Below are 25,744 nucleotides of genomic sequence, written 5' to 3'. Positions count from 1 at the left end.
TAAAGCTGAGAAAAAATGAAGCATCACTCTTCTTCTTCTTCTTTAAAGTAAAGACAAAAAATAACCTTGCAAAAAGCCCTTTAAGACTAAACACGTGTATCATGACTTTATGACCTAAACGCATTTAGCTTTGAAAGCAACACAAAACTCCTCCCTCTATCACATTTATCACACTGTGGCACCCTTCCTGGTGAACACACCATCTGCGGACATTGCAGGGCAGCAGTCATGTGCACGATGATGAACGTGATACAAGCTTTAGCTCTTGCTTGTTTCTGTAAGTTTGCTCTATTACTCTTTGACATCATTAGCTAATCTTTTTTTGCATTTTTAACCTATAATAATTTAAACACATTTGCTTATTAGTAACTTTTCACTCACAGATGTAGCACCATGTAGAGCAATTAAACATCTCATTGTTTCCACAGTTTCATGCTGGATTGCTGCCTCAGGTTCTGAGTTTCAGACCTCAGAGGTGCAGGCAGGTAAAACTGTCACTCTGCAGTGCCCCAGGATTTACACATATGACGTTATGACTTTCTGGTTCAGACTGGTCAACGGAACCACACTCAACTTTATTGCTGTTAAGTCTGAAAGTCTTAACTACAATGCTGAATTTCAACCTGGAAAATTTGAAATGACACAAACAACCTCTGATGTCTTTCTCAAAATCAAACAAGTGGATGTGTCTGACTCTGCGCTGTATCTCTGTGGATTTGTCTCAGAAGGACGTCCAAATTTAAGCGTCATGCAATTAAAGGTTGGAGGTAAGATTATTGTAAAGTCTTTGCCTCCTCATTCTTCAGTTATTACTCTTTTAATTTATATTACATATGCAATGTAATTATTGTCAACACGCTGTATACAAAGACTATGGTGGTTATAGATTAAGATAAATATAGAAATGAGGACTAAAAAAATCAAGGCTTTATTTTTCAATAGGCACCGATGAGCCTCAGGATGACATGGACTGCATCTCTAAACGTAAGTCAACATTTCTTTTATTGCGCAGATGACTAAAAACACATGAATGTGAAATAAATTTCAGCCGTGTGGCTTTTTACCTTTATTTTTGTATTAGAGGCTCATGAAGTAGCAAAGCTGACGAGTGTCACCCTGGGTGTTCTGTCTGTTTTCCTCTTAATGGTCATCACTGGTCTGGCTGTTCAAAACATGAAACTTCAGATGGGTACTTTTGACAGCTACAAAATCGCTCTTATAGTCTTTACTCTTCACAAATGTATAATTGGTTTATGTAATAGAATAACACTAATTTGTTTTTTGTGGATTAGCAAATAAAGAAGAACAGAATCCGGACCACAGCACGGTGAGTCAATCTAAAAATGTACTTTTATGCTCTGATTAGCAGCGCTTAAACAAAATGTGCCTGTACAGCATTACAGTGCAAAATGACATCGTATAAAGGGAGAAATAAGATTTATAGTTTGTATGTTCCAATTAGCTGTTGACTAATTGTCTTCTTTCCTTTAGAAATGTAACATAAACACTTCATTGTTATTGCTTATATTTGTCTATAATTATAATTAATATGTATATAATACTCATAATAAATGAACACTGAATGTGCTTTTCACAGAATCGTGGATCTGATGAGGTGAACTATGCTGCAGTGACAGTTCGACCAAAACCAAAAAGAAGAGAGATCGAGCCGAATGTGATCTATGCTTCCACCAGATAGAATCAGCAGGCGACTTGAACTGCCTGATGAGGTTATCATGACTTAGTGTGGAAATGAAAAACTCTTGTTAGAAAAAAAATAAAATTCTTTGCTGTGGTGAACCAATGCTAACTGAATTTTCACATGTGTTTTCCTGTTAATTCTAAGTACTTACTTTGTCCATCAAAGTCTATTTAGCCAAACAAACATGTAATGTGATTGTTAATCAAATGGAAATCTGCACATGACCTGAACAGAAACAGTCGATACTTGATGACTATAAATCTCAAATCAGATTCATGGCTCTGATGGCCCAAAATATGCTGCAGTGACATTTCAACCAAATGCAAAAAGAAGAGCGATCGAGACAGACACGATCTATGCTGCCACCAGACGGACTCACTATGTAACTGGAAATGATGCTGTATCATATTAATGATATGATGCAGCAATTCTAACTCTGCAGTGAAGAAACAATGCTACTGTAATTGTACATGTGTATGTTCTGTTTTATTAATTCTTAATATTTTCTTGCTCATTTAAAATCTTTGTCGCCAAACAAACATAATGCTAAATGTCTTGAACAAACATAACATATATAAATAAAATAGAGTCCAGTTAATATAAATACATCTGAAACTCTTTCATCAGACGATACAACATAAGGTCTCATATATCTGTCAAGGCTCGCGGGGCAACCTGTGTGGAATTATTAAAGGACCCAAGATGCAGGCACTTCTGATGTGAGGGAGCTTTAGTAATGGAGGTTGAAAATACAAAAAGGGGTGGGTGGCGAAAAACAGAACAGAGCCTGGACCCAAACTGGGAAAACTACACATTAAACAAACCTGAAACCTAGAGACACAAATGGAGATGCAAGGAGACGTAGACAGATGCAGGGAAACCACTTCAGATGACGGAGGGGGATAACACAGATGAACCAGCAACTAACAGACGCAGACACAAGGCTTAAATACACAGAGTGATAACGAGAGAATGAGACGCAGAAGGAGGGCACAGCTGGGAGTAATCAGACACGACGGGACAGGGGGAAACGTAAACACACTGACATCAGACACGGACCTTTAAAGTAAAACAGGAAACACACACACGCAAAGACACAGACTCAGATGCGGGCTTAACACAGAGACCTGACTACACTAGAGGGGACACACAGGCAGGGATGACACAAAACAGAGGGAGCACAGAATAAACACTGGGAAACCAAAACACCAACAGTCATGATTCATAATAAAATCAAAAGTAAAAGTACAAAAAACAAAAACACTGGGTCTCCGAGCCAGGACCTTGGCAATATCACCCTTGTTGCACATTGCTTTTATATTCATTTGTACATAACATTGATTCCTGCTTTAAAATAACAGCACAATTCTGAAGTGTTCATTAGTGGTCATTGCTTTCCAACAGTTATAAAGTGTTTCATCTTTATAACAACTTTACTCTTCTTAAGCTTCAGTAACTTTTTGTCATGAATTATTCTCAAGTGTATAAATTCTTCAGTGCTATTCATGCATCTTTTGGTGATTTGAAAGTAAACTGTTTTTTGCGTCTGCTTTTTCAGACTGTACATCTGTGTCAGCTCCATGTGGACAACAAACTGAAGCGCTCAAGAAATCAGTACAAACACACAAACTGCTTGTGTGTAGTTTGTCACAGTGTATCTGCTTGTAAAAGGTACAGCTGCTGTGTTTCCCAGGGAGAGAAAAAAGTGTGAGATCATTTTACTCAGACATGGTAAATGGCTTGGTTCTTATATAGCACTTTTCTACTCTGAGAACAAGTGCTTTGTACAACTTGCCTCATTCACACATTCAAAAAGCACTTTTTTATAAGCTTCCTCCAGGTAAGTTCTTTCTATCTAACATTCATATACATTCATACATATACACACACAGAGCAACTTGGCCAAGGATACTTGGCAGAAGAGGAATATGTGAGGTTATGTTTAAAGGTAAGGATGGCTTAGTGACATTGGATAATACATCATTTTTAAATCAGGTATTGAATCTTTACAGTATGTGAAATTACGTCTTTTTCATATTGTAAAACATCCAAAGAACAAACTGAGGTGTATACTTTGTATGAAACAGGAGCATGGATTATTGTTACAAAATGAGGCCTGGATAAAATAGGTCTTACCTCTGCCAAATGCCTTAAATGATAAAAAGTGGACTTGACAGTAGCCCTAATTCGGGTGTCCAGTTTAAAATCCCAGTCCATCTTAAAACTCAGGTTAGTAACAACAAGTTTAAAATACTCTGCCAGGGGTCCAAAATCAATAGAGAAAGAATCACAAGGTCTGCAAGGACCAAACACGATCACCTCTGTTTGAATGAATTACATTTGAAAAAATTTAGGGCCATCAAAGTTTTAATATCATCTAGACATTCCAGAAGTGGTTTAATAGACAAGCAGAAATATCTTTCTGCTTCAGAGCCAGAAAGATGCCTCTGAAGCATTTTCCGCAAAAATGACGTCATTTCCGGTTTCGGGCAGGTAATGGCGGACATCAGACAGATCGTGCTGACATTTATTCCAACGTAGGAAGAGTTATGTATAGTTGATCAGATCGGCAAAAGGTGTTTCTGGAATATTATGTTTTTGTTGCTGCAAATTCTTTTTAGACAATTTTTGCAAAGCCATATGTGGAGGGAAACCGTGACCTAGGACAAGCTGAATGCATAAATTGGAAGTACACTTCCTCCGGTTTCATATGCAAAAAAAACTTTATTGCGCTTGCTTATGTGGTTGCTGATAGGTTTGTAGCTTAAACCTATTCACTGGAACATTCAAGATAATTTAATTACACAGCAAAAGCATTGAACACCAAGTAGGCAAAGTTCTTCATGTTACTCATGCATCCACCCACTTGACCTCTGTCAGATTCTCATCTGCTCCCCCGTAACACTGCTCTTTTATTCAGGTTACATGAATAAGCATAGGTTCATTAACATATGACGTCTACATACAAACTGTAGCTCTCTTCACGACAACACAGACACAGGTCGGTTCTTTGAAATGGGCGTTTATTACTTGGGCCTTCTCTCCTCAGCTTCACCATCACCAGTACGCCGATACGCCATTACGCCAATACGCCGTGAGAACTGGTCACGAGCGAACAGTACAAACCAATTAGCAACTTTACAGTACACATATTAAGTCAAACACAAATAAAAAAAACATTTCTCAAATGACAAATACCTCGTTGGCTGCTTGTCCTGAAAAGAGGTCCTTAAGTCCTTGTATTGCCTTTTCTTTTAGCAAACTTTTAGCTTAAAATCGCTTCATGAGAGACATCTGCTCCCTCGCAGTCCATGAAAAGTCTCGTGTACTCTCGTTAAGGGTATTCTCACGAGATACTACCTCTTACACTTTACACATGTACATTTCAAATAAAGACATTTCAACACAAACTATATATATTCATGAAATTATGTAACTTATTATAAATCAGTCATCTACATCATGAAATCTACACAGAACATTTTAACAGCATTTACACAAACAAAGAGCAGCTTGCCTGTGCGTTGTGTAAGTGTGTGTGTGGTCAGAGTGTGACCCCATAAACCTAAACCTAAACCTGCTGGTCTGGAAGTCCAGCAGTTCATCTAAACAAAAGGCACTTAGACTAAAACAGATATAGCTACGTTTATCCTACCATAAAACAATAAGAGAAGGTATGCCCTCTCCCATGCTCCCAGGATGTGGGTGTGAAAGCCAGAACACTCTGGAATGCACACAAAACCTTTGCAGACTATTAAGGATCACACATCCTATCACTACACAATTGATTATACACCTCTAAGCATATATGGTTAAATATTTCTAAGCATAAATGACAATAAAAAATACAAATCTAACAGTTGCAGTTCTACCGGGATTTAAAAATAGTTACGTAAAATGGAGCGTGCCTGCTCTGACCAGCCATAAAGGGTTAAGCAAAACTGGGAGGAAGGTCCAAAAAAAATTTATATTCAATACATTCTGAACCTGAGACCAAAAAGAGGCAGATAAATCTGCCATTGTCACGTCTGCCATATAGTAGAGAAAATGTTGACCCTAATGCAAACACTGACAATATACTTAAGCTGAAAACATGCCTTTAATTGAGGGAGAGCAAACATAAACAAAAACTCAGAAATACAATAACTAAACTAACAAAACCTAAACAGGAAGGAAAATATCATTAAAATGGCCTGTATTTGTATAGCGCTTTACTTAGTCCCTAAGTCCCTAAGCGCTTTACACTACATTCAGTCATTAACCCATTCACACCCATTAATAACCTTTAAGAGTGCTGACTCAGCACTATGGAGGTTTTTTCAAATCTGATTTTCACAGGATTACTTTCAAGCTTGGGTTCAGATTCATGTTCATGTCACTGTTGTCATAGTTAATCCTTGCTTCCCCAGATTAGGTTATATTTTAGTTTTGCCATTGCCTTTTTGTTTCTATGTTTCTCTGTCAGTCTTAATTAAAGGTTTGCTTTTTGTTAAATTCAGTTATGTCCCTCGTGTTTTCCTGCTCTTGGGTCTGCACCACAAACACACCGGACATCCCGGCAATAACAGTAGAGCTCGAAAATTAATCAGCATTATCAGGCTTAGCAGCCTAATTAAAGGAGGGTACGATAACTGACCTTTTTGCTTACATTCAATATATTCTTATTTTGTGCTGTTTGAGTTTTTCTTGACCCTATTGGCAAACATCTGTATTTAGAACGTGATAACTGAAATAGATTCATCTTGGGAAATGAAGTGAAATTAAATGAAGATTAAATTAAACTAGAAAGTGCATTTTCTGAAGAAACTGCAGTGTGAATGCTTGAATCTGAATGTATGGACTGAAATGAATTAATTGCTGAATTTTGAGTTAAAAATTTTGAATGAGATAAAAAAACAAAAAAAACAACCTGAATTTAACCTGAAAACAAAAGTGCTGAACTGCTAAAAGCTGAAGGTTACACAGAAGAAGAAGTTGGAAAAAAGCTGAAAATGTTTTAATTGTAAATTAGAAAAACCTAAGAAATGAGAAAAGAACATTTAGAGTCAGAAAACATCTGAAAGAATATTAAAAGGTCATATTCTTTGAATCACTGAATGACTAAAATGTGATCCCTCCACTTGGACCCACACAGTTTAAAAAGTTTACATCTCTGAGCTTTGAAAGACAAGATATTGGAAAAAGAACAACGATGGCGACGTTTTGAGGGTAAAATGATGGCTGTGACACTGTGGACACAGCAGCAGTTGAAAGAGAAGTGTTTAAGATAAATCTTGGCAGAGAGAGAGAGAGAGAGAGAGAGAGCTCGTTAAGCAGGCAGGTGTGAGCCTGGTTGCTATAGTGACTGCACCCAATGGCTCCATACACACGACACAGACATGCACCTCACTTTTGCTCCTTAAAATGAACAGAAAAGTCAGGCCGAAACAAATCGTTCCCAAATGAAAAGTAAAAGTCGTATTGACAAAATTCTTTCACCGTGAGCGACAGCAATGTCTAGTCTACTGAATTCTCAGTTTTCATGCCTGTGGAGTTTATTATATGGACGTGGTGACAGTGGAAAGACACCATGCTCTTCTGATTTTCAAAAGAACCTTCTGAGCCATTTTAACATTAGAGTCTATGGAAGAGTTGGAGGGAGGAGGCTGTGCATTGGTGACATTTATGAAAGAACCATAACACCTAGGACAATAGTAAACACATTGGATGAAAGAGGACAGCGATGGCTACGTTTTGAGGGTAAAATGGTGGCTGTAGAGCAAACGCTGTGGACACAGCAGCAGTTTTAAAAAAGATTTTAAGATTAATTTTTTTGCTCCTCTCACTCTAGCAGTTGAGCTCTCTCACTCTAGCCCCAACATTCCGTCCCATACACACCCATTATAAACTCTGAAACGGGTGAAAAAACATCATGAAACTTAAACTGGAACTGAAGAAAAAGTATAATAGATATTGAAAAGATAAATACAAGTTGAATAGTTGAATGTCTTGTCTTCGTTTTAAAGTTTGAATGGTGGCTCTATGTCAATGTATGTGGAAGTAGTAAGAGTTTAAAAATGAGTAAGTTGAATGAGGATTTGAAGGGTCTCCCCATTGAAATACATGGGAAATTTTGGGAAATTTTTGTTGAATAAAGTTGAATAAAATTAAAAATATAAATGTTAAAAATGAGAAAAATAGAAGCAGTCATGTCCAAAAGAAGAGGAATCTAATGGTGTTTGAATGGTTTTTCTAAGTTGAACGGTTTTGAAGGAGTAGGAGTACAAAAAACGTACGGAATACAGAATAAAATAGAACTAGAAAGTGCATTTTCTGAAGAAACTGCAGTGTGAATGCTTGAATCTGAATGTATGCACTGAAATGAATTAATTGCTGAATTTTGAGTTAAAAATATTGAATGAGATTAAAAAAAAACAAAAAACCCGAATTTAACCTGAAAACAAAGGTGCTGAACTGCTAAAAGCTGAAGGTTACACAGAAGAAGGAGTTGGAAAAAAACTGAAAATGTTTTAAATGTAAATTAGAAAACCCTAAGAAATGAGAAAAGAACATTTAGAGTCAGAAAACATCTGAATGAATATTAAAAGGTCATATTCTTTGAATCACTGAATGACTCAAATGTGATCCCTCCACTTTGATCCACACAGTTTAAAAAGTTTAAATGTCTGAGCTTTGAAAGACACTGTGTTGGAAAGAGAACAATAATGGCGACATTTTGAGGGTAAAATGATGGCTGTAACACTGTGGACACAGCAGCAGTTGAAAGAGAAGTGCTTAAGATGAATCTTGGTAGAGTGGCAGGCAGAGCTCGTTAAGCAGGCAGGTGTGAGCCTGGTTGCTATAGTGACTGCACCCAATGGCTCCATACACACGTACACAGACATGCGCCTCACTTTTGCTCCTTAAAATGAACAGAAAAGTCAGGGCGAAACAAATCATTCCCAAATGAAAAGTATAGGTCGTATTGACGAAATTCTTTCACCGTGAGCGACAGCAGCTTCTAGTCTACTGAATTCTCAGTTTTCATGCCTGTGGAGTTTATTATATGGACGTGGTGACAGTGGAAAGACACCATGCTCTTCTGATTTTCAAACGAACCTTCTGAGCCATTTTAACATTAGAGTCTATGGAAGAGTTGGAGGGAGGAGGCTGTGCATTGGTGACATTTATGAAAGAACCATAACACCTAGGACAATAGTAAACACATTGGATGAAAGAGGACAGCGATGGCTACGTTTTGAGGGTAAAATCATACCTGTAGAGCAAACGCTGCGGACACAGCAGCAGTTTTAAAAAAGATTTTAAGATTAATTTTTTTGCTCCTCTCACTCTAGCAGTTGAGCTGTCTCACTCTAGCCCCAACATTCCGTCCCATACACACCCATTATAAACTCTGAAACGGGTGAAAAAACATCATGAAACTTAAACTGGAACTGAAGAAAAAGTATAATAGATATTGAAAAGATAAATACAAGTTGAATAGTTGAATGTCTTGTCTTCGTTTTAAAGTTTGAATGGTGGCTCTATGTCAATGTATGTGGAAGTAGATACAGTTTAAAGAGGAGGAAGTTGAATGAGAATTTGAAGGGTCTCCCCATTGAAATACATGAGAAATTTTTGTTGAAAAAAGTTGAATAAAATTAAAAATATAAATGTTAAAAATGAGAAAAATAGAAGCAGTCATGTCCAAAAGAATAGGAATCTAATGGTGTTTGAATGGTTTTTCTAAGTTGAACGGTTTTGAAGGAGATAGAGTACAAAAAACGTACGGAATCCATAATAATAAAATAGAATAAAGATTCGAATAACAATACTGTGAATGCTTTTCAAGCATTCACACTAATAAAGATTAGAAGAACAATACTGTGAATGCTTTTCAAGCATTCACACTAATTAGCTGTTACTTGTTAACAGTAATGTGTTGGTTCATGTTACTATCTATAAAATGGCTGAACAGGAATAAACACTGTCTGAGTGAGCCAGTTTGAAATTATTTAAGCACCGGGTGACACTCCGCCTCTATTGTATTCACAGTAGGAAACTGAGAGCAACCTTTCTAGTGAACACACCAACTGCGGGCTTGCAGAGCATCAGACACACAACGATGAACTTCAGCTTTATAACAGCTTTAAATCTCTGTAGCTTCTGTAAGTATAGTTTCTTAACTTGATCATTAACTTATTATTGTTTGTTTAACCCATCATCAACTACATTTGCTTATTACTAACTTTACTATTTAGAGATATCGAATTCCTCATGTTATCTTACAGTAAGTCTCTAAAGAACATTTGTCTGTTTTTTTTTTCATTGTTTCAGGGGGGATTTCCATTTCAGCTTCTGATTTTCAGACCACAAAGGTCCACCCAGGTGAAGATGTGACTCTGCAGTGCACTAACAACTCCAAAATGGACTCTATGACTTTCTGGTTTAGATTGGTCAACAGTACCACAGTCCAATATATCTCTCGTTTGGTAAATTCTAAACGTGAGGCTACATACAGTGATGGATTTCGAAATGGAAAATTTGAAATGACAACCAACATCATAACTCTTTTCCTCAAAATCAAGAAAGTGGATCAATCTGACTCTGGGCTGTATTTCTGTGGATTTCACTCAGATAGACGTCTGCTTTTCAGTGTGACGCGTTTAAACGTTGGTGGTAAGATTATTGCATTATTGTTCTGTAGACTATTATTGTAGTCTTTGGTTTGTTTTGGTTCCCATTGTTTTAATACTTCTTTTTCTAATTATGCTACACTTCCTGCATTGCATATACAACAATTTTCTATAATTTGATTATTATTGAATCAATAAAAAAAACAAATTCAGTGTCTTGTTTTTGAAAAGACACTGATGAGCCTGCGGATGGCATGGACAGCAAATTTAAACGTAAGATTTTCCTAAAAATGTATTTTATTGTGCATGTGCACATGATTTGAAAGCCATAAAACAGTTTTGGAGGTTTTAATTTTCTGGATTTTTCTAGCAGAAGAACCTGACGTTGTAGCTAAGCTGACGAGCGTCACCTTTGGTGTTCTGTCTGTTTTGCTCCTAATGGTCATCATTGGACTGGTTGTTCAAAACGGGAAACTTCAGCAAGGTACTTTTTAAAACCTACAAAACTTTTTTTGTATTTAATCTTTATTATGTGCTCTACTGAACAGTCAGAGTAACTGTGTTGTTTTTGCCTCCTAGCTTTTAAAGAACAACAAAATCTGGACCAAAGTGAGGTGACTAAATTTAAAATGTACTTTTGTACTTTGACAAGGCCCAAACAAAACTAGCTCATATACCACAAACTAACATTTGATGTGTTGCTACATGTATTTTGGTAAATCTATTTGTGTATGTCTGTATGTTGTCTTGCACATTTTCTACTAAGCAAAACTTAATGGCTGTTGATCCATCATATACTTAAAATAATTAATGAAAAATAATAATTACTTCATAAGTAATTATTATTCATTGTGAATGTTCTTTTCACAGAGTCGAGACAATGATGACTTGAACTATGCTACAGTAACGTTTCAGCCGAAAGCAAAAAGAATCCAAATGGAGTCAAATGTGATCTATGCTGCTACCAGATAGTCTCTAGTTTCTCTGCTTCTATAGTGGCACTTTTTTGGTGCATGGTTTAAACACAACTGAGATGAAAATCCTGACACCTGTTAAGTTGCATCTTTCTTGTTACAGAATCTCTAATGAAACAGTAAATACCGCCTATATTTCTGAACAACAGAGTATTTCATTGTGGAACCTGGATCAAACTTTGAGTTGTATATTGTTTATATCATGTGTGGAACCATATGGTAAAAGTTTATATGTTACCAAATAATACAAACGCATGTGAACGATGAGGTAACACACAGCACTGTGTTTGAGTTAGATATATATCTTTGTTCGTGATTGGAAAGATTTAATGCTGTCTTATATAGTTTGACTCATACACTTAGTTTGTTTATACCTAGCTTGTTAAAAAAAATTATCTTTCTATTTTTGCTTAAATTGTTTAAACATGCTATGTTTCTGTGTTCTGTTGCAAATAAAATGCAGTTTTATGAGGTTTGCAAGTTATTGTACACTTTTTTTTTAAATTTATATTTGAAACATATAACTTGGTTTAACATAACTGAAACATACTAGTGCTGTCAACATTAATGTGTTAACGCAAATTAATCCTCCATCATGGTCAACGCAATTAAAATTTTTAACACAATTAACGCATCTGGAGTGCAGAATGACTCAAAATCGGTGGATGTTACTGTCAACACATTTCCGGCAGTTTGTCCAAGTGGAGTTGCCTTCACACATGCGCAAATGGGTAGTTGATCTGGTAGTGACGGGCAGCTGAACCAATCAACTCAGTATGGAAGATGATAAACGCACATTGGAAATTTGAGTATTAAAAAAATTACAAGACGGAATAGTCGACTGACATAAAATATTATGCACATTGTGGAAGAAGGAATTTTCTTTTCACCAAAGCACTTCCAGCTTGAAATATCACATTGACGCGATGCATACGTTAGTCCGAGATGCCGCTAGGACTTTGAGTAATGCTTCACCCAGCTTGCGATAAACCACTCACGGAGCATCGGGGACTCAGTAAGTCTACCATGGTCATATTTACTGACACAATGCCAAGTGGATTACAACAAACTACGGACCTATTAATATCATTGACAAGACGCGCTTTACATAGCTTTGATTCCTCGTTTCAAGGACTTGAAGTGCCTCCCCAAGACTTAAGGAGAAAAAGCGGATAAATGAAAGATTTCTTTGTTAGCATGAATGTTCAAGATGTTCAATAAACATGTTAAGTGTGTATGTTTTCCCTTTTTTCTCGAGACTGTTTGCTCATGCAAATTCTGTTTGTTATTCAATTTCTGTTTGAATTTAAGCATACATTCTTTGTGTTTATTCTGAATTAACTTCATTATATTGCATAAATGTCAGTTACAAGCTTAAATATAAAGTTGAAAAAATTTAATTGCAACCAGGATATTGATCAAGTAAATGCGATTAATCGCAATTAATTACAGAAATTGGACGATTAATTACTTTTTAAAAAATTGTACTTTTCTTTTTTTTTACTTTTTAAAAAAAAATAAACGATAAAGTGACCTTTTATCAAAAACCACAAAGAGAACCTAAGGCTAGAGTGAGTGACGGCTAAGAGGTTCAACTCACCAGTTTAAGACACAGGCGTCGAACTCCAGGCCTCGAGGGCACACACACACATATATATACATACATATATATATATATATATATATATATATACATACACACATACATATATACACTCAACAAAAATATAAACGCAACACCTTTGTTACTGCTCCCATTCCCCATGGGATGGACGTAGAGACCTAAAATTCATTCCAGATACACAATATAACCATCCCTCCCAAACAGTGGTCACAAATCAGTCCAAATGTGTGGTAGTGGGCACATCTGCTATATTGAGATAATCCATCCCACCTCACAGGTGTGCCACATCAGGATGCTGATCTGACATCATGAGTAGTGCACAGGTGTACCTCAGACTGCCCACAACAAAAGGCCACCCTGGAATGTGCAGTTTTGTCTCACAGCAAAATGCCACAGATGCCACAAGCAATGAGGGAGCGTGCAATTGGCATGCTGACAGCAGGAATGTCAACCAGATCTGTCGCCCGTGCATTGAATGTTCATTTCTCAACCATAAGCCGTCTCCACAGGCGTTTCAGAGAATATGGCAGCACATCCAACCGGCCTCACAACCGCAGACCTCGTGTAACCACACCAGCCCAGGACCTCCACATCCAGCAGGTTCACCTCCAAGATCGTCTGAGACCAGCCACCCAGACAGCTGCTGGAACAATTGGTTTGCACAACCAAACAATTTCTGCACAAACTGTCAGAAACCGTCTCAGGGACGCTCAACTGCATGCCCGTCGTCCTGACTCCAGCTCGTCGCCGTACTGGAGTCTTTTTTGATTATCAAGTGGGCACCCTCCTTCCTTGATGTTTCACTGATAAGCCCACCACGTCTCCGGAAGGTTTAGCGGTCAATCCCAGGCTCACCCCCAAAACACCATCTACCCAGTAGAGGCCTGGCTGAAGTCCAGCAAGTGTTTATGTTCCTTACACAATGGAGACCAAACTAAAGTTCTGTCTTTTGATATGTATATGTATATGTATATATATATATATACATATACATATATATATATATACACATATATACACACATACATATACATACACACATACATATATACATATACATACACACATACATATATACATATACATACACACATACATATATACATATACATACACACATACATATATATATATATATATATATATATATATATATATATATATATATATATATATATATGTATGTGTGTGTGTGTGTGTGTGTGTGTGTGCGTGCTTTGGACCTTTGCCTCTTTCCATGAGGTCATGTCTCATGTGGCCACTAACCTCATATGAGGTAGGTTCTGGTCACCAAGTTGGAGAAGCTGGAGCAGCTGCTTAGCTATGATATATTTCCATCTCCAAAAATCTTAGCCAGTGGTATGGAGGAGATTCACATGCTTGCTTTACTCATCACCATCAACACTGAAGCAGACATTGGTTAGCCAAGTGGTACACAGGACTGATAGCTGCTGGAGGACCTGGGCCAAAAACTGTACTTCCCACCTGAGATTGTCTACACTAACCTGACATTGTGCAATGGTGGGCATCACTCCAGTTTGTTTACATCATTGACCTTACTGTACCATAAGATGATGCACTGGAGGAGGCCGATGAGCAGGTTGCAAGGCTTTTCCGGGAGTTGGGAGTGTGAGAGTAGATCAGCAAGTGGTGAAGAAACTATCCAGAAGTGTTAAAAATAAAGGCAGTCATTGGTTCTGGCTCAAAAGACAGAACTTTAGTTTGGTCTCCATTGTGTAAGGAACATAAACACTTGCTGGACTTCAGCCAGGCCTCTACTGGGTAGATGGTGTTTTGGGGGTGAGCCTGGGATTGACCGCTAAACCTTCCGGAGACGTGGTGGGCTTATCAGTGAAACATCAAGGAAGGAGGGTGCCCACTTGATAATCAAAAAAGACTCCACCACTCAGTCGACAGCTCCATAGTCTAACTTGCAGGTTTCATGTATACAGTTTAGTGATATAAATAATGTACCTAGTCCTTTAAACAAACAATAAAAAAAATGTAATTGAATTTAACTGAACTGAATTAATTCAGTGATAACTTTGTATGTATTTATTTTTTCCGATATTAGCACTTTGAACAGTATTTTTTCCATCTGTAAGTTAAATTTCAGGCAATCATTTCATAAATTTTGATAATTATCTCACACTTTGCTGTACAGTGGTTTAGTTATTGCCTCGCAGCAAAAAGGTCCTGAGTTCGATGTTCTTCCCGTGGTTGCATGGGTTTTCTCTGGGTCCTCAGGCTTCCTCTCACAGTCCAAAGACAGTTAGTGGGGTTAGGTTAATTAGTGAATGTATGTTAGTGTTGTTTATCTGTATGTGTTAGTCCTGTGACAGACTTTTCAGAGTGTACATTGCCTCTCGCCCTATGTTAGCTGGAATAGGCTCCAGCTCCCTTGCGAAATGGAAAAGAATGGATGGATGGATATCTTAAACTTTCAGGTTGGGTTTCTTGAAATTCCTTCTTGCCCAGAAGTTTGTGTGAGTAAATAAAAATTGTGAGATCCCTTAAAGCTGATGAGTGTTAAGCTGAGTGGTCTGACTATTTTCCTGTTAACGATATGCGCTGGTTTGGTTGTTTAAACAAAGAACATTCAGACAGACACTTTTTAGATCTACAACCTACAACTGGAAAAAGTATGAATGTTGCTGCAAAAACAGACCAAAGTTTTATCTTTTAATGTCACCACATGGCTCTGTTAACTCATCAGTTATACTGTCTCTTTAGATTAGCAACTAAAGAAGAAGAAGAAGACAAGTATCTGAAACAACAGTTGGGGTCCATTTTATACTGGTTTTAATGTTTAAATATTTTGATGATTGTACCATTAGTCCAGTTCAAGTCAGTGTAAATTCTTTTATATGTATAGTAGTATAGTCGTTTTATGACTGTGCATAAACGTTTTTTATTTTAAAATTCATTGCCATGTTTTGGTGTAGCTAATACTAATTTGGTAAATGGACTGGTTCTTCTATAGCGCTTTTCTACTCTGTCCGAGCACTCAAAGCGCTTTATACAGCTAATTCATTCACCCAATCACACCCATTCACACAAGCACTTCTTTCTTTTTTTTTCTCAAATCTCTTTATTTGGTTTTCCAGTGTTCTTTATCATAGAGGCAACTAAGATTCAAATATAAATGATTACATATATACAATAAAAATTAAACAAAGTCAAAACAAAACAAAACAAAGAAAGCAACAACAAACAACGAAAGAACGTTGGACAGAGGATGCTATTTATCGAACTACCAATGAGGCTCAGTGATCATTTATATCTGTACAGTATTGAAGAGATCTATAAAAGGTTGCCAGGTTGAATGGAATTCCTCCAACCTCCCCTTTAGTAGGAGTTTAATTCTTTCCAGTTGCAAGTGTCTCAATACATCTTGTATTAACGCTGATGTGGTAGGAGGCACCTTTTGTTTCCAATTTAGTAGAATCAAATGGCGTGCCAGCAGCATCACAAAACATATCACATTATTTTGGGTGGCTGATAGGTCTACAACAACCAGCTTCACTCCAAATAAAGCACAGATTGGGTCTGACTTAAGTGGGGTTTTTTTAGAATTTTAGACAAGATGTGAAAGACATTATTCCAATATGTTGCTATACAGGGACAATTCCAAAACATATGCACCAGTGAAGCAGGTTGCTGTTTACATCTTTCGCAGGAGTTTACATTGGGGAACATTTTTGACAGTTTCAACTTTGATAAATGGAGTCTATGTAGCACTTTAAACTGTAAGAGTCCATGACGAATGCAAACAGAGGAAGAGTGTACCTTTTCCTGGGCTTTTGTCCATTGATTGTCTGTAATTCTCGTACCAAGGTCACACTGCCAGGACTCTTTCAGATAGTCAAGTGTGATAATTCCATCCAGTTGTGACAATGCGTTACACAAGCACTTCTAAGCTTAAGTGCTAAGTATCTAACATTCATACACATTCACACTCCGATGGATGCATCGGAGAGCAACGTGGGGTTAGTATCTTGCCCAAGGATATTTGGCATGCAGACTGGAGCAGCCTGGGATCGAACCACCAACCTTCTGGTTACCTGACAAGAGAGTTATATAGCAAGCAGGTCCTCAGCTAGTTTTTAAACTTTATCTCAGCACTTCTTCTGCTAATTATTTAGCACAGTGTGTTTCGGCTGCATCTGCATCCCATCAGCCCCTATTTGTTTTGTTTCTTACATAGACTGCCTGCCACTGTATGCAGGAAGCTGCTGTACACTGTCGTTTAACAGATATGATCAGGCACTTTTTTCAGTATGTGATTCTAGATTTTTTGTTGTGTTTACCTCAACCTCGAACCAACAGGAGACAGAGAGCCTGCAGCTGAGAGAGAAGTAAAGTTCATGTTGCTTAAGCTGCCAGCAGATAGTAAAGTGATAGTAAAGTTTAAAAAGAAGCTGTGAAACCTCATCTACTTGTTTTGATTACATAATGTCCAAGATTGCAGACTTTGAGAAGAATTACAATTTTTTAATGAAAGTGATTAAGACTGCAGCCATGCACCCTTTGAAGACAAAGGTTGCAGGTAACGTATAAAGCCTGTGCCACAGGAAGATTTCAACACTAACAACAAATATGAAATGACTTTATTGATTCAAAGACTAAGAGAGAGGTTATTTACAAAACTTTCCTGTTGCTGGTCTTATATGAGTAACGCAAAAAACAAAAATAATGAAATCATAGGAGCTATGGTATAAGGTATGTTTCTCTGAAATTAATTCCATCAAGTTTCATATAAAACACAAACGTGATTTTAGTTTGAATACACTGACATTTCTATTATCTTGTATGAGAAAAGAGAAGTTGTCTTTCCTGACATTTGAACAAACAGAAAGTTTGTAGCAACACTGTTTATCAAAGGCTTTTAGCATTGCAATGAAACCACACGCAAAAATAGCTGAACTGCTTTCACACAAAAGTTTCACATCTGTCTTTCAGCTGTTTAGGTCAACTGCTTTAATGCATTTGAAAAGAGTGACATGCTTTTAGAGAAAAAAAAACATACTGGTCCAGTAAGAGGCTCTACTCTGAATCCAAATGCCTGGTTAGCGACAGAGTTTAGAGAAGAAAGTCCAGGCTGGTTTCATTTGACAAAAAGCAGCAAAACTAAGTTGTGCCTCTTTGAGTCCTTTAAATTGTTCCTCATACTCAATGAGCTTGTAAAGGTTAATAATTTACAACGTTACTCAGGCACGTCTGCTGGAGAAGTGTGTCCCCACATCCTCAAGGCCTGTGACCCCCAGCTGTGTCTTCCATAAACTGTTCATTCTGAGTCTGAGTCTGCAGAGGGTCTCAGTGCTGTGGAAGACATCATGCCTCGTCCCTGTCATGAACTGGCTGTGTGGAGGCAGATGAGGACCCAAACGCAAAACTCACGGAGGCAGGAACTGAACTCAAAATCACTGCTTTATTGCAGGTTTCACAAAGGAACAGAACTAAACTGGGAATACTAACAGAAGACCGTGGGAAGACAGAAAGACACAGGTTCGGGGAGAAGACATTGACGACGCGACACTGACCTGATGGAGACATGCACATAAATACACAGAGGGTTAACGAGGGAAGTGGGAGCACACGGGGAACACAGCTGACACAGATAATCATAACGTGACAGGGCAGGAGTGAACACAACATGACGCATACTGACGAGAGACTGTCAAAGTAAAACAGGAAGTACACAGAGGTTCAGACAGGAGGAGAGAGAGCACGGGGAGAACACAGACATAACAGGCTGGGGAAAACATGGAATAAAACACAAGGAGAAACAAGGGCTCACAGATACACAGGGGCACACAGGAGGTAACCAAATAAGGAACATCTTAACTAAATAACCTAGGAACCAAGGCATAAATAGGGAACAAAATACAAAAACACACAAAACTAAGAACACTGGGCCAACATGGCCCAGGACCATGACAGTCCCTGTACCAAAGACGAACCTGCAGCGGCATTGCAGACCACATCCTGCCACATACCCCCATCACCCGACAGGCTAGGGAACATCCAGGCGAATCTACTCCCTCTCCCGCTTGAAAGGAGTGCCCTGAACCGTTGGTGCCCCCAGCCTCCAGTGGCAGCGGCGGCACAGTAGCCGTGGAAGTGCACTGGGGCTCCCAGCTGGCGTCAGTCCCTCCATCTCCCCAACCTCGGACCGCGCAGGTCTTTCGGGCGCCTTGACCTCAGGCTCAGGCCAAGCAGCCTCCCCTAGCAAGTGGACCTCTGTCTACAAAACACAACAGGTGATAAGATGTACCACAATCTAAGGAGTGCTCTGACACGTTGATAAATATGTTTTTTTGCTTTCTCGCAGTCGATTAGATGAGATGATAAGGCAGTGTGAAAAAATGTTCCTATTAAGTTGGAGCAGCCCCTCGCGCAGCTCCTCCTCCATCTCTAGCAGGCGCCTCCTGTCATGGTCCTGGGTCGAGCGACCCAGTGTTTGAGTTTTATGTATCTTTTGTATTCATTTGTGCCCTAGTTTAGTTCATCTAGTTTCAGATGTTTAGTTCTTTGTTTAGTCCTTTGTTTCTTAGTTGTTTATGTCATCTCCCCCTGTACTCAGTCTCCCTGGTTCATGCGTCATGTCTGCGTGGTTATGTTTAGTTCATGTCATGTCTAATCCTCATGTTTCCTGTTTTACTTTGAAAGTCTGTATTCAATGTCAGGGTATTTAGTTTCACTTCTCCTGTCTTGTCTTTAGGTTCATGTGTGTCAGCTGTGCTCCCATGTGTGGCCACTTCCCCTGATCATCCCTTATGTGTATTTAGTCTCTGTGTTTCATGCACTCTGTGTCGTGTCGTCTGTGTTCTCACCCACCATGTTTGTAGTCATAGTTTTCTGTGGCATCATAGTACCAGCTTCCCAGTTTAGTTTCATCACTGTGCTTCTGCCTTGTTTGACCCCCATGGCATCAGCCAAAATAAAGGCTCGCTTTTCGTTTGAACTCAGCTTCGTGTCTTCGCCTGTGTCTGCACCTGAGTCCTCCACACACTCTCCACTCGGCCTGCCACTGCGGATCGTGACACCTCCAGCAGCCAAGCGCTGCCAGATTCTCAAACCTCCGCTCACCGTGCTCAAGCTGGTCTTGGAGTTCCAACCACTGGTGGCGTGACACTGGTCCTGCAATGTGGCCACCATTTGGGCCAGCTTTTTTTGGATTTCACTGTGTGTCACGATCCTGGGTCTTTTGATGTTTATGGTTTATTTTTAAGTTCTTTATCTACATTCATCTTTATCTAAGCTCATTTGTTTATTTCGATTACCCTTGTGTCTTCTACCCCTGTGTTTTAGTCTCCCTTTGCCCTTTATGTGTTCAAGCTGCATGTCTTATGTTGTCAAGTTTATATGTCTGCGTCTCATGTTTCCTGTTTTATTTTGAAAGTCTGTCCTAGTTCAGTGCAGTCAGCTTTGCTTCCTTTGTCTCCTTATATCAGATTAGTGTCAGCTGTTTCCCTGTGTGTTTCCACTTCCCCTAATCACCCTTTGTGTATTTAGTCTGTGTGTTTCTGTCGTCTGTTGTTCCATGTTTCCAGGATTTTCCATGTTTAGGGTTTTTGCAATGTTCAAGGTTTTGTTCTTTTTGTGTTTAGCATTTAGTTTTCCCAGTTTGGTTCTAGTTAGGTTCTTTCTTGTGTGCATCTACCTTTTGTTTTTGTACTTTTTTATCAGCCATATTAAACGGCTTGCTTTTTGTTGATACTCAAGTTTTGGTCCAAGTTCCTTCATGTCTACATTTTGGGTCCACTCTTCACAATACATAGTCTGTCTCTGCCAGACTGTGACACTGTGGTGGACTTGGCTCTCTTTAAAGGGAGATGGTTGGTGGGGGTGGGATGTTGGAGAGGAAAGCATGTTCATTTTTTTAATAAGTTTTTTATATATATGTGTATTTTTAGTGGCTAATGAATTATCAGAAGAATAAATAATAAATGCTTTCTGGAGAAAGGTCTTATGGGCAGATAAGACAAAAACTGAGGTATGTTTAGAGGACTGGTGAGTCTTTTAAACTCTGTACTAGCTGTTAAGCATGGAGGTGGTAGCTGTAAAGTAAATTTACAACAGATTTTGCATCATGTTCATTTGAAACATCTTTCCACTGTTTCAGGCTGGATTTCTGTATTAGGTTGTACGTTTTAGACCACAGTGGACTGGGTGTGATGGGTTGTCTATGATGGAGAACAGTTTTTTCAGTGACCTTCTGTCCTTTGTAGGTAGCATTATTTGATTATTATTTAATGCATTCTTTTAAAAAATTAAAATAATAAAAGTACTATGGCCTATGAAGTTTTAAGTCAAATGGAAGTTGAAACCCAACTTTGTCATATAACAGCTTTTGTTGTCATAAAAGTGTTGACTTATCTTAACTCAAGGACTCTTTGACTGTGACTTTAATGGTTCCCAGTCCGTGACCCAGTGTTTCTACATTCTTTAGTTCTCATTTGATATTTTCTTGTTCTTCCTACTTTAATCATGTTTTTCTAGTTCTTAGTGTCTTCTTCATTTAATCTGTTCCCTTTTGTGATCTGGTTGTCTTCGTGTCGCCTGTGTGTTTTGGTTTGCGTCTCCATGTGTTTCCTGTTTTATTTTTGACAGGCTCTCATTCTGTGTTCAGTTTTTCTTCCTAATATTCTGTTAGTTTGATTGCTTCCAGCTATGTTCCCTGCTTTCCTCTGCTTATTGCTTTTGTGTTTAGCTATGGTTTCTAACTTTACAACAATAAAACTCCTTCCTTTTATTAAACCCTTTGTGTTCTCAGTCCTTCATTTGGGTCCAGTCTTTGCCAGCCAAACAGCAAACCCTGACACTATCAGCATTGTAACAATAGCCAGGTTTTTAATAATGCATGTTTTTAAAACTGAGAAAACTGAAACATCACTCTTCTTCTTTTTTAAAATAAAGACATAATAAAACCTTGAAATAACACTTTATGACTAAACACGTGTGTCATGACTCTATGACCTAAATGCATTTAGCTTTGAAAGCAACACAAAACTCCCACCTCTATCACATTTATCACACTGAGAGCACCCTTCCTGGTGAACACACCATCTGCGGACATTGCAGGGCAGCAGTCATGTGCAGGATGATGAATGTGATAACAGCTTTAGCTCTTTCTTGTTTCTGTAAGTTTGCTCTATTACTCTTTGACATCATTAGCTAATCTAGCACTGCATTTTAACCTGTAATAATTTAAACACATTTGCTTATTAGTAACTTTACAGGTTTAGCCTCATGTTCTTTTGAAGTAATTAAACATCTCATTGTTTCCACAGTTTCATGCTGGATTGCTGCCTCAGGTTCTGAGTTTCAGACCTCAGAGGTGCAGGCAGGTAAAACTGTCACTCTGCAGTGCACCAAGAATTTCACATATGACGTTACGACTTTCTGGTTCAGACTGGTCAACGGAACCACAGTCAACTCTATTGCTGTTAAGCCAGTGGCTAGCATTGTTAAGTACAATACTGAATTTCAAACTGGAAAATTTGAAATGACAAAAAACACCTCTGTTCTCTTCCTCAAAATCAAACAAGTGGATGTGTCTGACTCTGCGCTGTATTTCTGTGGATATTTCTCAGAAGGACGTCTAAATTTAAGCGTCATGCAATTAAAGGTTGGAGGTAAGATTATTGTAAAGTCTTTGCCTCCTCATTCTTCGGTTATTACTCTTTCTGTTTATATTGCATGTACAGTGTAATTATTGTGAACACCCTGTGTATATGGTGGTTCTATATTAAGATTATTATAGAAATGAGGACTAATAAAATCAAGGCTTTTTCAATAGGCACCTATGAGCATCAGGATGACATGGACTGCATCTCTCAACGTAAGTCAACATTTCTTTTATTGCGCAGATGATTAAAAACACATGAATGTGAAATAAATTTCAGCCGTGTCACTTTTTACCTTTTTTTTGTATTAGAGGCTCATGAAGTAGCAAAGCTGACGAGTGTCACCCTGGGTGTTCTGTCTGCTTTCCTCTTAATGGTCATCACTGTTCTGGCTGTTCAAAACATGAAACTTCAGACGGGTACTTTTTAACAGCTACACAATCTCTCTCATAATCTTTACTTTTTATTGATCTTCTTAAATTTATAATTGCTTTTTGAAATAGAGTAATACTATGTTGTTTTATTCATGGATTAGCAAATAAAGAAGAAAAGTATCCGGACCACAGCACTGTGAGTCAATCTAAAAATGTACTTTTATGCTCTGATTGTCAGTATTTGAACAAAATGTTATTGTACACCATTACAGTGCCAATTACATATCGTATACAGGAAGAAATAAGATTTTTGGTTTGTATTTTCCAAGTAGCTGTTGACTAATTGTCTTCTTTCCTTTAGAAATGGAACATAAACACTTCACTGTTATTGCTTATATTTGTCTATAATTATAATTAATATGTATATAATACTCATAATAAATCTTCTTTTCACAGAATCATGGATCTGATGAGGTGAACTATGCTGCAGTGACAGTTCGACCAAAGCCAAAAAGAAGAGAGATCGAGCCGAATGTGATCTATGCTTCCACCAGATAGAATCAGCAGGCGACTTGAACTGACTGATGATGTCATCATGACTTAGTGTGGAAATGGAAAACTTTTGTTAAAAAAAAAAAAAACAACAACTTTGCTGTGGTGAACCAATATTTGTATGTTAACTGAATATTTGTATGTTTTCCTGTTAATTCTGAGTTATTACTTCATCCATCAAAGTGTATGTAGCCAAACAAAGACGTGACGTGATTTTTAATCAAATGGAAATTTGCAAAAATCTGCACACAACCTGAACAGAAACAGTCGATACTTGCTGACTATAAATGTTCTTGAAAAATAAAGACTATATTCATGTGGAACATGGATATAACTGTGACTGGATACTGTATGTATTATCTTATGCTATTATATGTCTTGATCAACAGACAAAACAATGCAAGATTATACTTCCTCTTCCTGCAAAAGACCTGTTTTTACTGCTGACTACACACTTATATGAAACATTTCCTCTGGTTGAAACCTTGCTATCTATGCAGATAAAAATCAGCTGAGTTGTCTCAGCTTGTCCTTGTTGGTGGTGACTTAGCAAGACTTCTGGCAGCTTCTGTTTTTGTTTACCAAAAATTAGCCTCAAGATCAATAAATTAGTGATGGGTTCAGTTGACTTATTTGACTTATTGTATTACCAATCATAAAAAATTGAACATCGCTCTTCTTTTCGCTTTTGGTCAAAATGTCACTGCAGCATATTTTGACCAAAAGCAAAAAGAAGAGAGATCGAGTCAGATATGATCTATGCTGCCACCAGATGGACTCGCTGTGTAAATGGAAATGCTGCTGTATCATATTAATTATATAGTGCGGCAACTCTTGATAAAAAAAAAAAAAAAATCTAACTCTGCAGTGAAGAAACGATGCTACTGTAATTGTACATTTGTATGTGCTGTATTATTAATTCTCATCATTTCTGGTAATATAAATACATTTGTAAACATGCTCCAAAAATCTTATAAAAGTTTAACAGCACAATTCTGAAGTGTTCATTAGTGGTCATTGCTTTCCAACAATCATTCATTATGAAGTGCTTCATCTTTATAACAACTTTACTCTCCTTAAGCTTCAGTAACTTCTTGTCATGAATTCCTCTCAAATGTAGAAATTCTCTAGTGCTGTTCAGGAACTGTTCATGCATCTTTTGGTTAGTTGAAAGTAAACTGTTTGTTGCTTCTGCTTATTTCAGACTGTATATCTGTGTCATTTCCATATGCTAGCAAAAGGTACAGCTGCTGTGTTTCCAGGGAGAGAAAAAAGTGTGAGATAACTTGCTTCATTCGCACATTCATAAAAGCACTTTTTATAAGCTTCCTCCAGGTAAGTGCTTTCTATCTAACATTCATATATATTCATACATATACACACACAGAGCAACTCGGCCAAGGATACTTGGCAGAAGAGTAAGAAATGAGGTTATGTTTAAAGGTAAGGGCGACTTAGTGACACTGGATAATATATCATTTTATACAGTCAGGAAATCACATGATATAAGGTGGGGCCAGGTTTCACAATGAGCTCACCCGAAACCCTGGCTGATTGTGGCACACACCCGTTTTCACGGGGGGTCCTTTTGTCCCTCTTTGAGGGTGTGATATTATTCTGTTATCATATGTTACCTTATATCTGTAATCAAAGTAGTTGAAGTATGATACTGCTGTAGATCATATTATACCCTTTAATATAGAGTGTGTGAGCTGTATGTAGTTTAGTTCTCATTATACTTTTGAGTTAACAGAACATATTCACTTATTAGTTTATTAGATAAGTGTGCATCACTCTGTATCCTTGATCTGCTGTGAATGTATTACATGCTTAATTGTTGAATCATGAAGAGAAGGTTGTAAGCAGGAGACTCTGTGTCTAAGACAGGGGAGATAGACAGACCACATTCCACACCCCCACCTTACAGAAAGCAGAGAAACAACTGCCGAGGTCATAACTTAGGCGCCGTAAGAGAGAAAGAATGTTAATGTTTGGTCTTTTACGACTAGATGGGGGCCACTAGAGACTATAAAAAGCTGAGCAACCCGTCACCATTTTGAGACTTGCTGTGACCCTCTTCAGGCATGTCTCCCCATCATGATGGTCCTTATGCTCTTAAGTGTTGAATTGTATGGAAATAAATGATTGTTGATTGAGCATAAATACACCGAGTATTGTCCTTCCTTCAGCCCAAAGATTCAAAGAATTGGGAGATTTCAACAACTTGGTGCCGTGTGACCCGGATCTTTGGTGTGCTGAGGAGGTGCAGAT

General features: G+C 38.0%; 2 protein-coding genes and 1 long non-coding RNA gene across 3 annotated transcripts; all 3 read left to right on the top strand.

Annotated features, from left to right (window-relative positions):
• Positions 1-1,810, top strand: LOC145426061 (uncharacterized). Its single transcript, XM_080299614.1, has 6 exons — positions 1-277; positions 429-767; positions 943-984; positions 1,082-1,189; positions 1,293-1,327; positions 1,598-1,810. The coding sequence occupies exons 1-6, from the start codon at positions 229-231 to the stop codon at positions 1,697-1,699; spliced, it is 675 nt and encodes a 224-aa protein (XP_080155740.1). The 5' UTR covers positions 1-228; the 3' UTR covers positions 1,700-1,810.
• Positions 1,811-10,793: 8,983 nt separating this feature from the next.
• LOC145426227 (uncharacterized) lies at positions 10,794-11,771 on the top strand. The gene is made up of 2 exons (XR_013906951.1): positions 10,794-10,931; positions 11,188-11,771. It is a non-coding gene; the product is annotated as an uncharacterized LOC145426227 (long non-coding RNA).
• A 10,167-nt stretch (positions 11,772-21,938) lies between these two features.
• Positions 21,939-23,540, top strand: LOC145426226 (uncharacterized). Its single transcript, XM_080299811.1, has 7 exons — positions 21,939-22,061; positions 22,212-22,268; positions 22,470-22,556; positions 22,721-22,762; positions 22,859-22,966; positions 23,083-23,117; positions 23,378-23,540. Exons 1-7 carry the CDS (start codon positions 22,013-22,015, stop codon positions 23,477-23,479), a joined length of 480 nt encoding a protein of 159 aa, XP_080155937.1. The 5' UTR covers positions 21,939-22,012; the 3' UTR covers positions 23,480-23,540.
• The last annotated feature ends 2,204 nt before the right edge of the window (positions 23,541-25,744 follow it).

Source organism: Astatotilapia calliptera, chromosome 3, assembly GCF_964374335.1.
Source record: "Astatotilapia calliptera chromosome 3, fAstCal68.1, whole genome shotgun sequence".
NCBI classification, from domain to species: domain Eukaryota; kingdom Metazoa; phylum Chordata; class Actinopteri; order Cichliformes; family Cichlidae; genus Astatotilapia; species Astatotilapia calliptera.
Note: the sequence above shows the minus strand (reverse complement) of the source record. Positions and strands in the feature narration are given on the sequence as shown.